Source organism: Petromyzon marinus, chromosome 69, assembly GCF_048934315.1.
Source record: "Petromyzon marinus isolate PM22_M1 ecotype Great Lakes invasive population chromosome 69, UKy_Petmar_22M1.pri1.0, whole genome shotgun sequence".
Lineage (NCBI taxonomy): Eukaryota > Metazoa > Chordata > Hyperoartia > Petromyzontiformes > Petromyzontidae > Petromyzon > Petromyzon marinus.
This window is the reverse complement of record NC_133735.1, coordinates 5,459,230-5,475,747: the sequence shown is the minus strand read 5'-3', so window position 1 is coordinate 5,475,747 and position 16,518 is coordinate 5,459,230. Positions and strand designations below refer to the sequence as shown.

General features: G+C 49.3%; 1 protein-coding gene across 1 annotated transcript in view; it reads left to right on the top strand.

Moving 5' to 3' along the window:
* Nucleotides 1–318: 318 nt before the first annotated feature.
* The window catches only part of LOC116938085 (septin-7-like), a 40,678-nt gene continuing 24,478 nt past the window's right edge, over nt 319–16,518 (top strand). The window contains exons 1-5 of the mRNA XM_076055115.1: nt 319–1,054; nt 12,243–12,342; nt 15,191–15,297; nt 16,208–16,308; nt 16,431–16,518. Coding sequence (XP_075911230.1) covers nt 629–1,054; nt 12,243–12,342; nt 15,191–15,297; nt 16,208–16,308; nt 16,431–16,518 — 822 coding nt within the window. The 5' untranslated portion in view covers nt 319–628. The remainder of the gene's footprint in view (nt 1,055–12,242; nt 12,343–15,190; nt 15,298–16,207; nt 16,309–16,430) is intronic.

Sequence of the window (16,518 nt, the reverse complement as noted above, 5' to 3'; positions counted from 1 at the left end):
ATCTATGTGAGTGTATGGGACTGTGTGTGCATCAGTGGGTCTATGAAAGTCTGGGTCTCCATGTTTGTCAATGGGACTGTATGTGCGTCTGTGGGTCTCTATGAAAGTGTGGGTCTCCATGTTAGTCAATGGGACTGTGTGCGTCTTTGGATCTCTATGAAAGTGTGGGTCTCCATGTTAGTCTATGGGACTGTATGTGCGTCAGTGGGTCTCTATGAAAGTGTGGGTCTCCATGTTTGTCAATGGGACTGTGTGTGCGTCTGTGGGTCTCTGAAAGTCTGGGTATCTATGTGAGTCTATGGGACTGCGTGTCAGTGTGTCTCTATGAAAGTGTGGGTCTCCATGTTAGTCAATGGGACTGTGTGCGTCTGTGGGTCTCTATGAAAGTGTGGGTCTCCATGTTAGTCAATGGGACTGTGTGTGTCTGGGTCTCTATGAAAGTGTGGGTATCTATGTGAGTCTATGGGACTGTGTGTCAGTGGGTCTCTATGAAAGTGTGGGTCTCCATGTTAGTCAATGGGACTGTGTGCGTCTGTGGGTCTCTATGAAAGTGTGGGTCTCCATGTTAGTCAATGGGACTGTCATCGTCTGTGGGTCTCTATGAAAGTGTGGGTCTCCATGTTTGTCAATGGGACTGTGTGCGTCTGTGGGTTTCTATGAAAGTGTGGGTCTCCATGTTAGTCAATGGGACTGTGTGCGTCTGTGGGTCTCTATGAAAGTGTGGGTCTCCATGTTTGTCAATGGGACTGTGTGTGCATCTTTGGGTCTCTATGAAAGTCTGTGCATCTCTCTGTTAGTCTGTGACACCGAATGGAGTTACGCTAATTTAATTTTTCAACCCACTATTTGCCATGGCTTCCGGCGTTTCGTACAGGAAGAGTGTGCGGTGCCTTGCTGTGGTTCTATGAGCCCTCACTGTGCGTGCGCGTGTGTGTGTGCGTGCGTGCATGTTCCTGTGCGTGTGTGCGTGTCGTTATCCTCGCCGCTCCTGGCCGTGCCCGGCGTGACGCGACCGTGCCGCTTCCTGCTCCGTGACTTTGGGGACCCAGCCGCGGTGAGGAAATCACATCGCAGTCACTGTCCCCCTCGCGCGACGCGTTGCACTACGGCTGCACATGCTTAGGCCGCTGAAAAAAAAACCACGAAGACAAAAATCTTCCCCCCCCCCCACCACCACCCTTAACAAGACTGTTGGGGAAAGCGGACAGACACACTGACACGCACAAAAGCCGCCAGTCGCCAATAATAAGTGGCGGTGACGTCACCACGGCGCGTTGCGCCAGGCTACGTGCACGTCAAGGCCACGTGAAGTGTCAAATGCCCGCTGGCGGGAAGTCGCGGGACAGACCCAGGTGGTGCCATGGGTTGACTGCTGTGCCAGGCTAGGTGCAGGAGGAGGAGGTCACGGGACAGACCCAGGTGGTGCCATGGGTTGACTGCTGTGCCAGGCTATAGTGCAGGAGGAGGCCGTGGGACAGACCCAGCAGGTGCCATGGGTTGACTGCTGTGCCAGGCTAGGTGCAGGGGGAGGTCACGGGACAGACCCAGGTGGTACCATGGGTTGACTGCTGTGCCAGGCTAGGTGCAGGAGGAGGCCGTGGGACAGACCCAGCAGGTGCCATGGGTTGACTGCTGTGCCAGGCTAGGTGCAGGGGGAGGTCACGGGACAGACCCAGCAGGTGCCATGGGTTGACTGCTGTGCCAGGCTAGGTGCAGGGGGAGGTCACGGGACAGACCCAGGTGGTACCATGGGTTGACTGCTGTGCCAGGCTAGGTGCAGGAGGAGGCCGTGGGACAGACCCAGCAGGTGCCATGGGTTGACTGCTGTGCCAGGCTAGGTGCAGGGGGAGGTCACGGGACAGACCCAGCAGGTGCCATGGGTTGACTGCTGTGCCAGGCTAGGTGCAGGGGGAGGTCACGTGACAGACCCTGCAGGTGCCATGGGTTGACTGCTGTGCCAGGCTATAGTGCAGGAGGAGGCCGTGGGACAGACCCAGCAGGTGCCATGGGTTGACTGCTGTGCCAGGCTAGGTGCAGGAGGAGGCCGTGGGACAGACCCAGCAGGTGCCATGGGTTGACTGCTGTGCCAGGCTAGGTGCAGGAGGAGGAGGTCACGGGACAGACCCAGCAGGTGCCATGGGTTGACTGCTGTGCCAGGCTAGGTGCAGGAGGAGGTCACGGGACAGACCCAGGTGGTGCCATGGGTTGACTGCTGTGCCAGGCTAGGTGCAGGAGGAGGAGGTCACGGGACAGACCCAGCAGGTTCCATGGGTTGACTGCTGTGCCAGGCTAGGTGCAGGAGGAGGTCTCGGGACAGACCCAGCAGGTGCCATGGGTTGACTGCTGTGCCAGGCTAGGTGCAGGAGGTCACGGGACAGACCCAGCAGGTGCCATGGGTTGACTGCTGTGCCAGGCTAGGTGCAGGAGGAGGAGGTCACGGGACAGACCCAGTTGGTGCCATGGGTTGACTGCTGTGCCAGGCTAGGTGCAGGGGGAGGCCTTGGGACAGACCCAGGTGGTGCCATGGGTTGACTGCTGTGCCAGGCTAGGTGCAGGAGGAGGAGGTCACGGGACAGACCCAGGTGGTGCCATGGGTTGACTGCTGTGCCAGGCTAGGTGCAGGAGGAGGAGGTCACGGGACAGACCCAGTTGGTGCCATGGGTTGACTGCTGTGCCAGGCTAGGTGCAGGGGGAGGCCTTGGGACAGACCCAGGTGGTGCCATGGGTTGACTGCTGTGCCAGGCTAGGTGCAGGAGGAGGAGGTCACGGGACAGACCCAGCAGGTTCCATGGGTTGACTGCTGTGCCAGGCTAGGTGCAGGAGGAGGTCTCGGGACAGACCCAGCAGGTGCCATGGGTTGACTGCTGTGCCAGGCTAGGTGCAGGAAGAGGCCGCGGGACAGGTGCCATGGGTTTTACTGACTGAGGCGATCGGCCGACGCACCACCTGTGCCCCCACGCTGTCCCAACGCACGCAGACGCAAACACTCAGCGACGCTCACGTACGTGCGCGCTCCTTCACACACACACACAGAGCACATTAACTGGACATCTGTGAAAAAGGGCTTTATAGCTCATCGGATTTCTCCAGTATAAATAAATATTCTGACTCCGAACAAGCCGAATAGGTTTTTACCCTTTTCTGGTTTTAAAGCAGGTGTGTTAAGTCTTGATTTGAAGCTTTCGTGACTGCAGGGGTATAGGTGTCTTAAGATTTTAAAACACCAAACAGAAACCCTTGGCAAGGAATAATGTACTGCATTAACCAAACTATATACTACACTACTATTCACTACATTATTATACATTACACCACTACACTACACCACTACACTATATACTACACTCCACGACTACACTAAACTACTGTACACTTCACACGACACTATACCATACCTATCAACCCATACGGTTTGCCCGGATTATTGTGCAGGGAAATTTAGTTGTTAGGTCCATACGGTGTGCAGCCGATTTAAATATCGGCAAAAAACCCCACAATTCTTGTCTATTTGTTTGTGTTTCTCCCTTGTGATGGGACCTTGTCGGATGAACGTTGAGCTTTATAAGGGGCACATCAATAAGGTTATGAATTGGTCTGTAATAAGGTAGGGCACTGATAAGGGATTGACCGGTATAGTAGTGTCATCGTGTAGTAGTATACTATAGTAGTGTAGTGATTATTATTCTAGGTTCTTTCGGTAAAGTCACGTAGAAGGGAAACAATAAAATAATAAAAATATAAAAGAATACAATTCTCACGACGTTTCGACTGCAACACAAGCAATTATGATTGCAATGAAGCAATTATGATTGTAATGATGATTGCTTGTGTTGCAGTCGAAACGTCGTGAGAATTTTATTGTTTTATATTTTTATTATTTTATTGTTTCCCTTCTACGTGGTGACTTTACCGAAAGAACCAAGAATAATAATTTTAGTGTTTTACAATAATTGTATTGTTTTATATTTGTATTATTTTATTGTTTCCCTTCTACGTGGTGACTTTACCGAAAGAACCAAGAATAATAATTTTAGTGTTTTACAATAATTTTATTGTTTTATATTTGTATTATTTTATTGTTTCCCTTCTACGTGGTGACTTTACCGAAAGAACCAAGAATAATAATTTTAGTGTTTTACAATAATTTTATTGTTTTATATTTGTATTATTTTATTGTTTCCCTTCTACGTGGTGACTTTACCGAAAGAACCAAGAATAATAATTTTAGTGTTTTACAATAATTTTATTGTTTTATATTTGTATTATTTTATTGTTTCCCTTCTACGTGGTGACTTTACCGAAAGAACCAAGAATAATAATTTTAGTGTTTTACAATAATTATATTGTTTTATATTTTTATTATTTTATCGTTTCCCTTCTACGTGGTGACTTTACCGAAAGAACCAAGAATAATAGTGTTTTACAATAATTTTATTGTTTTATATTTTTATTATTTTATCGTTTCCCTTCTACGTGGTGACTTTACCGAAAGAACCAAGAATATGAATCCCTGCAGTCACGTTAGCTTTAAATCAACATTCAGTGTAGTGATTGTCTATTTGTTTGCGTTTTTCCCTTGTGACGGGACTTTGTGGGATGAACGTTGAGATTTATAAGGGGCACGGGGTGACCAATAAGGTTATGAATTGGTCTGTAATAAGGGGTTGACAGTTATGAAAGAAAGTATTGGAAAGGTGAACCAAGCAGGGGCGGAAAAAACAACGATTGTAAACGTCACCATTGGCGTCTCTTTCGGTAAGCAACGAAACGATGGCTCGATGCAGTGGCCGCCGCCTATCGTCGCGTGGACATTTATGGAGGCGAGAAACATTTTACCGAAACGCTCGTTTGTAAATGTGGAGGAGGGGCGGGGGGGGAAATAAAAACGGAGGGACCCCGCACGGTGTGCAGGGGTTTGTGGGTTCGATGCCAACCCCTGACGCCTGCTGCTGTATATTCTCACCATCATGGTGGCTAGGAGATGTTAACTACCTCGCCTGGTATGCAGGAGGTCGTGGGTTTTAATTCTGACCCCTGACGCCTGCTGCTATATTTGGAGTCTGCGTCTCTCTCATCATCATGGTGGCTAGGAGATGTTGACTACTTCACCTGGCATGCAGGAGGTCGTGGGTTCGATCCCTGACGCCTGCTGGTGTACATTTGGAGTCTGCGTCTGTCTCTATCATCATCGTCATCATCACGGTGGCTATGAGATGTTAACTACCTCGCCTGGTCTACAGGAGGTTCGTGGGTCCGATCCCATAACATTGACGATGCCTACTGCTGTATATTTGGGGTCTGTGTCTCTGTCTCTCTCTCTCTCATCACCATCATGGTGGTTATGAGATGTTAACTACCTCGCCGGGTATGCAGTAGGTCGTGGGTTTTAATCCTGACCCCTGACGCCTGCTGCTATATTTGGGGTCTGCGTCTCTCTCTCTCTCATCATCAATGTGGCTTGGAGATGTTGACTACTTCACCTGGTCTACAGGAGGTCTATGTGGAGTCTGCGTCTCTCTCTCATCATCACGGTGGCTATGAGATGTTGACTACTTCACCTGGTCTACAGGAGGTCTATGTGGAGTCTGCGTCTCTCTCTCATCATCATCATCATCACGGTGGCTATGAGATGTTAACTACCTCGCCTGGTCTACAGGAGGTTCGTGGGTCCGATCCCATAACCCTGACGATGCCTACTGCTGTATATTTGGGGTCTGCGTCTCTGTCTCTCTCTCTCATCACCATCGTGGTGGCTATGAGATGTTAACTACCTCGCCTGGTATGCAGTAGGTCGTGGGTTTTAATCCTGACCCCTGATGCCTGCTGCTATATTTGGAGTCTGCGTCTCTCTCTCTCATCATCATCAATGTGGCTTGGAGATGTTGACTACTTCACCTGGTCTACAGGAGGTCTATGTGGAGTCTGCGTCTCTCTCTCATCATCACGGTGGCTAGGAGATGTTAACTCCGCAGCAGTAAGGTGCGGGGGGTTGCCGCCTCGTTGGTCGAAAGACTCATCGGGCGTGGAATTGCTAGCCCCGTGCACGCACAGCGGATGGGGGAGGGCGGGGTAAAGCGAAGAAAAACTACGCTCGTTCAATTCGCATTTCGTCCGGCATTCCCTCGCCATTCCCTAACGTCGCCGTCCACAAATCACATCTGGAACTCTCTACACGACCGCTGCACCGAGAGCGAGAAAGTGATGAGGGATAGCGATGACAGGTAGAGGATACAGAATGTAATGAGATAATGCGACGACGAGAGACGGATGTGATGAGAGAGAAAGCGATGAGAGAGATAATATGGCGATGCACGGCATCATAACTTTTAAAGGTAAGTTTATTTATAAACGATTACTTAATGCTTTAATTTTATTTTTTTTACTTTATAACGCGTTTATTGTAACCAATTTTTACTCTGTTGCGTTATTATGACGATGGTATTGTATCTAGCAGCTTGCTTATATACTTATTTAAGGCAGATCATTAAAAGTTTGCTATTCGTGAGCATCTCCGGAAGGCATCCCACGCGATTAACATAGGAACGCTGTACTCTGAAATCGGCCTGCAGTCTGATCATGGCAGCCTGATCATTCCGCGCACTGTATGACACTCAAAAAGACAAAGATGCCCCGTGTAGCCTTAACAGGCTTCTGGGGCAAGTGGCCATCAGCTGCGAGTAGCTGCAGCAGCGCCTGTGAACGCCGGCACGGTGGCACAAGAGGGGGGTGGGTGACCAGCGCCACGCATGGCCGCCTTTGTCTCCCCATTAGCGATGTTTACTACAGCTAATGAGGCCCAGGACCGGTTCAGATAATCGTCACTGCCGTTGGCCGTAAGCGGGCATTGAACATCGGGCGACCCGGGTTCATAGCGCTGTGCGCTAACCACTACACTACCGCTCCCCATGGACACTCACACACACGCTCATTCGCTCTGTCACACACTCGTTTTGCCACACACTCACTCGCTCTGTCACACACTCGTTTTGCCGCACGCTAACACACACTCACTCTCTCTGTCACACACACACTCGCTTTGTCACACACACACTCGCTTTGTCACACACACACACTCGCTCTGTCACACACTCGCACACATTCACTCGCTCTGTCACAAACACACTCGCTTTGTCACACGCACACTCGCTCTGTCACACACTCGTTTTGCCACACACTAACACACACTCACTCGCTCTGTCACACACACACTCGCTCCGTCACACACACACTCGCTCTGTCACACACTCGCATACATTCACTCGCTCCGTCACACACACATTCACGCGCTGTCACACACTCGCTCTGTCACACACACACTCTGTCACACACTAACACACTTGCTTTGTCACACACACACTCGCTCTGTCACACACTCACTCGCTCTGTCACACACTCGCACACATTCACTCGCTCTGTCACACACACACTCGCTCTGTCACACGCACACTCGCTCTGTCACACACTAACACACACACACTTGCTTTGTCACACACTCGCTCGCTTTGTCACACGCACACTCGCTCTGTCACACACTCGCACACATTCACTCGCTCCGTCACACACACACACACACATTCACGCGCTGTCACACACTCGCTCCGTCACACACTCATGCTCGCTCCCTCACACGCTCGCTCGCTCGCTCTATGCAGAACAGTGGCGGAGGTGGCAGGGGAGGGGGCGGTGCACAAACTCCACGCAGAAGAAAGTGGTGCCCGAGGCACAAATTGAGGCTCGGCCTCTGTCACTCAGGACCGCTGCGGCCGCTGTGTGGTCCCGGCGGTTTCCAGACGCGAATTGACGTGACGTAAATTGACGTGACGTGTAAGCGCTAAGATCAAGTTGGATTCCGCGCTCTGAATGGGCCGGAGTTTATGCTCAACTCTCAACCATCACCCACCCACCCACCCCCATCTCTCACTCCCATCACCACCGCCCCCACCCCACCACTCGTCTGATGCCGTCACCATCTTCAACGGGAGCCCAAGGGGGCGTTAACTCGTCGTCGGGCCGATCGCCGCCATCGTCAGTCAGGGTGGGGGCGCCCAGCGCCCGACCACCAACAAACAATCGCTCGGTCATCGCCTAGTTGGGAGTCGGAATATTTCTTTATACTCGCACCTGTGAACCTCCTTATCAGTGCCCCTACCTTATTACTTTTAGGTTAATTTTTTTTTTGCCCGTATTGGAACGGCTGTATGCCGTATGGACCTGAAACGTCAATTTCCCTGTACAAGAATACGGGTAAACCACATGGGTTCATAGGTATGGTATAGTGTAGCGTATAGTCGTGTATAGCGTAGTGTGAATCGCACCTGTCAACCCCGAATCAGTGCCTCCTATCTTATTGCAGACCAATTAAGACCTTATTGGTAACCCCGTGACCCTTATAAATCTCAACGTTCATCCTGCAAAGTCGCATCGCAAGGGAGAAACACAAATAGACAAATATTTCCCCGTGCAAAAATCCGGCTAAACCGTACGTATGTAAAATGCTTATTTTTTTATTTTCCTGGTTCTTTCGGTAAAGTCACGTAGAAGGGAAATAATAAAACAATAAAAATCAAACATATAATAAAATTATCGCGACGTTTCGGCCACAACAAAAGTAGCCGTCCTCAGGTGAAGAAACGGAACTGTCGGAAAGGCGGTGCTCCAATGAACACTGCTAAGCTTGGCAGCGTATTTTAAGCTGGGTGGGAGGAGCAGAGCGCCTAGACAAAGGAGTTTACATATCAACGGAGGTCAGTGTTAATGCGGTTGGTGTTACCTTAGAGTCGCGGCATCTCTTCGGAAAGGTGAGAGGCTCGATCAGCTGAGCCTTCTTATCCCACGAGTTTGTTGAAGGATCAAGGTTACGTGGAATCCCTCCCCGTAGAGGCGGTTAAATTTCGATTTAAAGCTTTCGTGACTGCAGGGATTCATCTTCTTGGTTCTTTCGGTAAAGTCACGTAGAAGGGAAATAATAAAGTAATAAAGATAAAACATTATAAAATAAAATTATTTTTTCGTTAGAAACCTCGCTTGAATTCCGAAATGTCTAAAAAAAACTAAAGATAGAACCCAACCCAGTGGTTCCCGCTTTAATTAAATTTGCCATCTTAACGCTCTATTAAACGACAAAACCTACCGAAGTTTAACACGTAGGCTTTTGTGACCAATAACATGCATGATACAGCTTTTTTTTTAATGCACTTTTTATTAACTCTTGTCTGTTGTTGTATCGTCAAATCTTGTAACGCAATTTTAACCCACTTCCCAATGTGGTATCGACTGCTAACTTGGTATACTTATGTCATACTGATGACAATACTATATTCTTCATCATTAGACCTCCTTTGCCAGTACCAAAATGTAATAATCGGGTTTTTCCCCTTTTTTCTGGCAACAAAACTGAAACCTTTTTACAAGGATTCATGTTACTGCATTGACCACAATACCTGCAGTCAAAATGCAAACAAAAAACATACTATGATAATGTATGATGCATTGTCCTTGAAACTGATTGGTCCACACCAAGGGACGGCTTTCTTTAATACTATATTCTATCATTAAAAAATATATATATTTTTAAACATTATTTTTTGCATGTTATGTTTGGGCTTGGGTCTGATTGTCCACGCTCGACTGACGTTGGCTGTAAATCACCACGGGCCCCTTAAGTTGTGGCAAGCTTCGGGGCAACTTCCTGGAGTCGTGGAGTTCTTCCATTACTAGTACGGTACATTTCATTAAAGCGTGTTTTTAAGAAAGTCTTTTTTTTAATATTACTTATTTGGGTTAGTACAGTAACGAATTGGCATGTTCTGTTTACAATTTCAGAACGCCGCTTCGCCGCTAATTACATCCAGCGTCATCCTGGCGATTCTGGCATATCGCCAGGAGGGTGCTGGATGTAATTACCATTGAAACGTCTATTGCTCAAATTGTAAATGTTGTGGATATACTCTCCCAAACACACCGGTGTTGGTGTTTTGTTTACGTGACAAATCCCCGACTAATTATTGACTGTGTCAGGTGGGGGGGAGGTTGCGACGCATTCTTACTTACGCGATCGAACCCAAAAACTTTTGTAATGAATGACATTGGTCACAAAAGCCTGCGTGTTAAACTGATGTTCTGTTTACGTCACTAACCTTACTAATTGGCTGTGTCGGCTCGTGGCTGGTTTAACGACACAACATTTCATATTCTTAGCTCTTTCGGTAAAGTCACGTTGAAGGGAAACAATAAAATAATAAAAAATATATATAAAACAATAAAAATTCTCACGACGTTTCGACCATAACGCAAACGGTCATCGTCAGGTGTGAAAAACACAACATTTGTATATTTATACGTGATCTAACCATACAAAAAAACCTGTTTTGTGAACCACCGCAGTCTTATATTTTGAACTGTTTCTGAATGACACCAGGCACTAAACGTGTTTTATGGGGCACTTAAAAGGACAAATGTCGGATTTTTTTTTAATAATTTTTCTCCCCTGTTGTCCGTGTCCCTAACAGCTACCTGTGTACCAAATGTCAGCTTTCTACCTTGTCGGGAAATACCCTGGACGTTTGTGAGACGTACAGATTTTATGTATTTATATAGAAGATAGATTTTCTCCCCGCTGTTTGTGTCCGAAAAGCTACCCGTCTACCAAATATCAGCTTTCTACCTTGTTGGGAAGTTCCCGAGAGAGGTACGTACAGATTAAGATCTTTACATAGATACATTTGACACTGAAATCAAGCATAGCTACCCGTCTTTGTCACAACAACAACCACAAACAACCGCCATTCGCCACTAAGTGGCGGTGACGTCACCGCGACGCTTGTGCCAGGCCACGTGCACGTTGAGACCACGTGGAAGTGTCGAACGCCCGCCGGCAGGAGGTCACGGGGCAGACCCAGGTGCCGCGGGTCGACTGACTGAGATGACTGACATGACTGTGTCCCCTACCGTGCCAACTTTGTCGCTCGCACGCACGAACATCCACGGTGCTGCCGATCGCTGAACTGGGTTAACAGCCTTTGGGGCAGTTCTGCCAGATCGGCCCCGCAATGTCGGAAGCGGCCGGATTAAAACGCGCAGCGCCGGATAATCGACGGGTCAACTGTACACCTTCGGTGGGCCTTGGCTGGCACAGAACAAAAATAGTTTAGTTTTGGTTATTGGCGCTTTCTGACCGGAACGGTGGGCTTATCCGGCACCGGCCGCATGAGGGTTGGCACGGTGCCAGCACCCCGGGCCGGACGGAAACCTGAGTTTCGAGGGCAAGTTACCGCGGTCGATAGCTTTATTATCTTCGCGCATTTTATATTTAGCGCCTTAGCCACGAGGCGCTTTGCAAAGAATTAACGGATGGTGTACAGCGGCTGCGTGCGTGCGTGCGAGTGCGAGCGGAGGCGCATCGCTTAGCGCTGCGCTACGAACCCGGCGACCCGAGTTCAGTTCCCGCTCGTGGCCACCAACACCGGTAGTGACGATTATCTGAACCGGTCATGGGCGATCCCCTAGGTCGACGGGGCCTCAGCTTATTACCCCGGTGCGGCTTGTGGTAATCATCGCCACTGGGGAGACAAAGGTGTTGGCCACCCACCGCCTCGTGTGGCCACTGTGCCGGCCTGCGTAAAACAGCACTTGCCCCAACAGTCTATTCAGGCTATACGGGGGATCTTTGCCTTTTGAGAATGTGAGCGTAGCGGCGGGAGATGAGGTGGATGAAATACGTAGATGAGAGGCATCAGTGGAGGGGGGGGGGGGCAAACCTGATTGTGATGATGGCGGTGGTGGTGGTAATGGTCATGATGGTGATGATGATCGCTATGATGATGGTGGTGACGGTGGTGGTGGTGGTGGTGTTGGTCGTAATGGTCGTGATGGTGATGATGATAGCTATAATGGCGATGGCGATGGTCGTAATGGTAATGGTCGTGGTGATGGTCGTGATGGTGATGATGATGGCTATGATGATGGTGATGATGGTAGTGGTGACGGTGGTGGTGATGATGGCGATGATAATAATGAGGAATGGTGATGATGATGATGGCGGCGATTGTGGCGACGATAGCTGCTCGCTTCGTTGAGCTTCTATCATTCTGAAAAAAAAATAGATGCACAGCAGCTCAGTGGGGTCTTACCTGGTCAAAATAAAAAATAGTTTAGTTTTTAGTTGATTAGCCTTAGGCGCTCTCCCACTTCTTAACCTGAATCTGTCCCTGCACTCCCGCCCGCCGCGTGTCTCCTCGCCACAGGCAAAGGCGCCGGAGAACTACGTGGGCTTTGCCAATCTTCCCAACCAGGTGTACCGCAAATCGGTGAAGCGCGGCTTCGAGTTCACCCTCATGGTGGTCGGTGAGTTTCCTCCCTGTGTGTGTGCGCGTGTGTGCGGACGTGCGTACGTAGCCAATCGTGCTAATCACAGGTTGCGGAGGGGGAAGGAAAACAAACTATGGGTCTCTGCTGTGTGATGAGTCTATGGGTATCTGTGTGGTGATGAGTCTATGGGTCTCTGCTGTGTGATGAGTCTATGGGTATCTGTGTGGTGATGAGTGTATGGGTCTCTGCTGTGTGATGAGTCTATGGGTATCTGTGTGGTGATGAGTCTATGGGTCTCTGCTGTGTGATGAGTCTATGGGTTCTGCTGTGTGATGAGTCTATGGCTCTCTGCTGTGTGATGAGTCTATGGCTCTCTGCTGTGTGATGAGTCTATGGGTCTCTGCTGTGTGATGAGTCTATGGGTCTCTGCTGTGTCATGAGTCTATGGGTCTCTGCTGTGTGATGAGTCTATGGGTCTCTGCTGTGTGATGAGTCTATGGGTCTCTGCTGTGTGATGAGTCTATGGCTTTCTGCTGTGTGTTGAGTCTATGGATCTCTGCTGTGTGATGAGTCTATGGCTTTCTGCTGTGTGATGAGTCTATGGATCTCTGCTGTGTGATGAGTCTATGGGTCTGTCTGTGTGATGAGTCTATGGGTCTCTGCTGTGTGATGAGTCTATGGGTCTCTGCTGTGTGAGTAGTCTGTGGCTCTCTGCTGTGTGAGTTTCTGGGTCTCTGTGTGAGTCTATCTATATACAGTATATAAAAGGGAAATTTGTGAATGTGAGTCTGTTCGAAATGTTTAGCATACTTCCCGACATGCAACAAACTTGAAATTTGGCATGTGGGTAGTTTCCAGACTGTACACAATGCATAAAGTATAAAAATAGACTTTTGTATTTTTTGGGGGGGTGAGGGGGGGTGGGAAATTACCATGAAGTGTGTGGCATCAACCCGCATACAGGACTGGCGAGAATCGATATCTGCTGAGCGTTTGCGGTATCGATTAAACGGTAATAGGCCGATTCTAAAGAAATCTACAACCTCCGATTCCTTTTGCGCCATTTAAAGAATCGAATCTTGGCGCGCGAGCGTAAGTTTTAAAAAAAAATTTCCCCCACCGCGCGTTGGGTTTCATTTTCATTTGTATACGTTGTGTTTTTTAAAGTTTTGAGAAGTTTTTAAATAGATTTTTTCCCCCCCCCGGGCCAACACCCCGGGCACTTCCCGCTAGTGTATGTATATACAGCGGTGCCACGGAGATGGGACGGACTCGATGAGTTCCAGAATTAGTCGTCATCGGGTACAGAAGAGCTAAATTTACGGGAGGGAGGAGACACACAACCGCAGATACATGCACCGACACGGATACGACAGGGGATACAGAGAGAGAGAGAGAAACGTGGGAGCACGCTTTAAATCAAGCAGGTTTTAGCAAGATTTGGAAACTCTATAACGCAACACAGATGGTCGGTCAAAACACAATTAACTCAAGGTCAGGTTGATTACGTTATTTCAAAGATTGCTAAATTGTAAGTTTAGTGTGAAATTTAAAATCTAAATAAATATATATACAGACCGCATACACATATATAGACATCCAAGCAGAACGAGTTAGCTCCAAATTGAAGTTTCGTTCCAGAAGGCCGTTCCAACACCGAATTAATTTCGCCCAGTAAGAATTAATGTAAGTGACATTAATTGGTTCCAGACACAAGAAACCTCTCATTATGAAGCATTTTCACACGACGTTTACAGTAATTACACGCATACAATCTTTAAAAACAACGAGAAACACAATCAATAATACATGAATAAATATATGGAATAAATGAAATAAATGAACATTGAACTTCACTTTACCTCGCCATTGGAACATCTTCTTTGGTTCTTTCGGTAAAGTCACGTAGAATGAGAATAAAATAATAAATTGATAAAATAAAATAACACAATGAAATTCTCACGACGTTTCGGCCACAACACAAGCGGCCTTCATCAGGTGAAGGGGGCGAGACTGTCTGGTAGGACAGCGCTGGAGTGAAAGAGCCACGTTCAGATACGGCCTTTAAGCTGTGTGAGAGGAACAAAGCGCCCTCAAATTTCAGCAAAAAATTTTGTTCCTCTCACACAGCTTAAAGGCCGTATCTGAACGTGGCTCTTTCACTCCAGCGCTGTCCTACCAGACAGTCTCGCCCCCTTCACCTGATGAAGGCCGCTTGTGTTGTGGCCGAAACGTCGTGAGAATATTATTCTGTTATTTTATTTTATCAATTTATTATTTTATTATCATTCTACGTGACTTTCCCGAAAGAACCAAAGAAGATGAATCATTGCAGTCACGGAAGCTTTAAATCGAAATTTAACATTGGAACATCCTTTGCCAGTAGCAAAATCTGATAATTGGTTTGGTTTTTTTTTACCCTTTTATCTGGCAACAAAACTGGCACCTTATTCACTTGACCTGTTGTAAGGAGGGTTGATGGCTTGAGTGTAAGGAGGTGAGGAGGAGGAGGAGGTGGAGGGAGGAGGTGGTGGTGGTGGTGGTGTTACTGTTTGGAAGGGGGAGTCCCCTTTGGGCAAGCCTCATGCACGCTGCTGACCACACGCACGTCTCAGCCGTGCACGGGTCCTGCCAAGTCGCGATTGCCCCGTTTAAACCTCCGAGTTTCGCTCGGTTTCCGGGGGGCAAAAAAAAATCGTTCGGAAATATCGTCCGAGCGGCGATTTGTTCGAGTTCCCGGTGTGTGTTCCATCTCCGAGGTTCTGCTGCCTGTTGGAATTATTTCGCACCGCACATAGCCAGCGGTGCCAATCGTGGGAGGTGCGAGTTTTCGCACTCACACCCAGTCCGTGCGCGATCCACCAACCCCCGTGTGGGACCGCAGGCGAGTCTGGCCTGGGGAAATCGACGCTCATCAACTCCCTGTTCCTGACGGAGTTCTACTCCAGCGAGCACCCGGGGCCATCCCAGCGTATCAAGAAGACCGTGCAGGTAACGGCACCGTCCCTACGGTCACCATCCCGGTTGGTGCGTGCGTGTGTGTGTGTGTACGCGTTGGTGTGTGCGTGTGTGTGTGTGTGTACGTGTTGGTGCATGTGTGTACGTGTTGGTGTGTGTGTGTACGTGTTGGTGTGTGCGTGTTGGTGTGAGTGTGTGTACGCGTTGGTGTGTACGCGTTGGTGTGTGCGTGTGTGTGTACGCATTGGTGCGTGCGTGTGTGTGTGTACGTGTTGGTGCGTGTGTGTGTGTATGTACGTGTTGGTGTGTGTGTGTGTGTACGTGTTGGTGTGTGTGTGTTGGTGTGTGCGTGTGTGTGTGTACGTGTTGGTGTGTGTGTGTGTACGTGTTGGTGTGTACGTGTTGGTGTGTGTGTGTACGTGTTGGTGTGTGTGTGTGTGTACGTGTTGGTGTGTGTGTGTGTGTACGTGTTGGTGTGTACGTGTTGGTGTGTGTGTGTACGTGTTGGTGTGCGTGTGTGTGTGTGTACGTGTGTGCGTGTGTGTACGTGTTGGTGCGTGCGTGTGTGTACGTGTTGGTGCGTGCGTGTGTGTACGTGTTGGTGCGTGCGTGTATGTACGTGTTGGTGCGTGCGTGTGTGTACGTGTTGGTGCGTGTGTGTGTACGCGTTGGTGCGTGTGTGTGTACGCGTTGGTGCGTGTGTGTGTACGCGTTGGTGCGTGTGTGTGCGTGTGTGTGTGTACGCGTTGGTGCGTTCGTGTGTGTGTGCGTGTGTGCGTGCGTACGCGTTGGTGCGTGCGTACATGCGGGTGCGTGCGTGTGTGTGTGCGTGTGTGCGTGCGTGTGCGCGTACGCGTGTGTGTGTGCTCACCGTGTGCGTTCGCGTTGGTGTGTGTGTGTGTGTGTGCTCACTGTGTGCATTCACGTTGGTGCTTGTGTGCAGGTGGAGCAGAGCAAGGCGTTGGTGAAGGAGGGCGGTGTCCACCTCACCCTCACCGTGGTGGACACGCCGGGCTTCGGCGATGCGGTGGACAACAGCAACTGGTGAGGGAGAGTCCCCCCCCCCCCTCCTCACCCCTCCCCCCACCCCTCCCCCCCCCCCCCCATCCTCCTCATCACTGTGCCCCCCTCCCCACTGCTGCTGCTGCTGCTGTGTGTGAGCGTAGCTGGCAGCCCGTCATTGACTTCATCGACAGCAAGTTTGAGGACTTCCTAAACGGGGAGTCGCGCGTAAACCGGCGGCAGCTGCCGGAC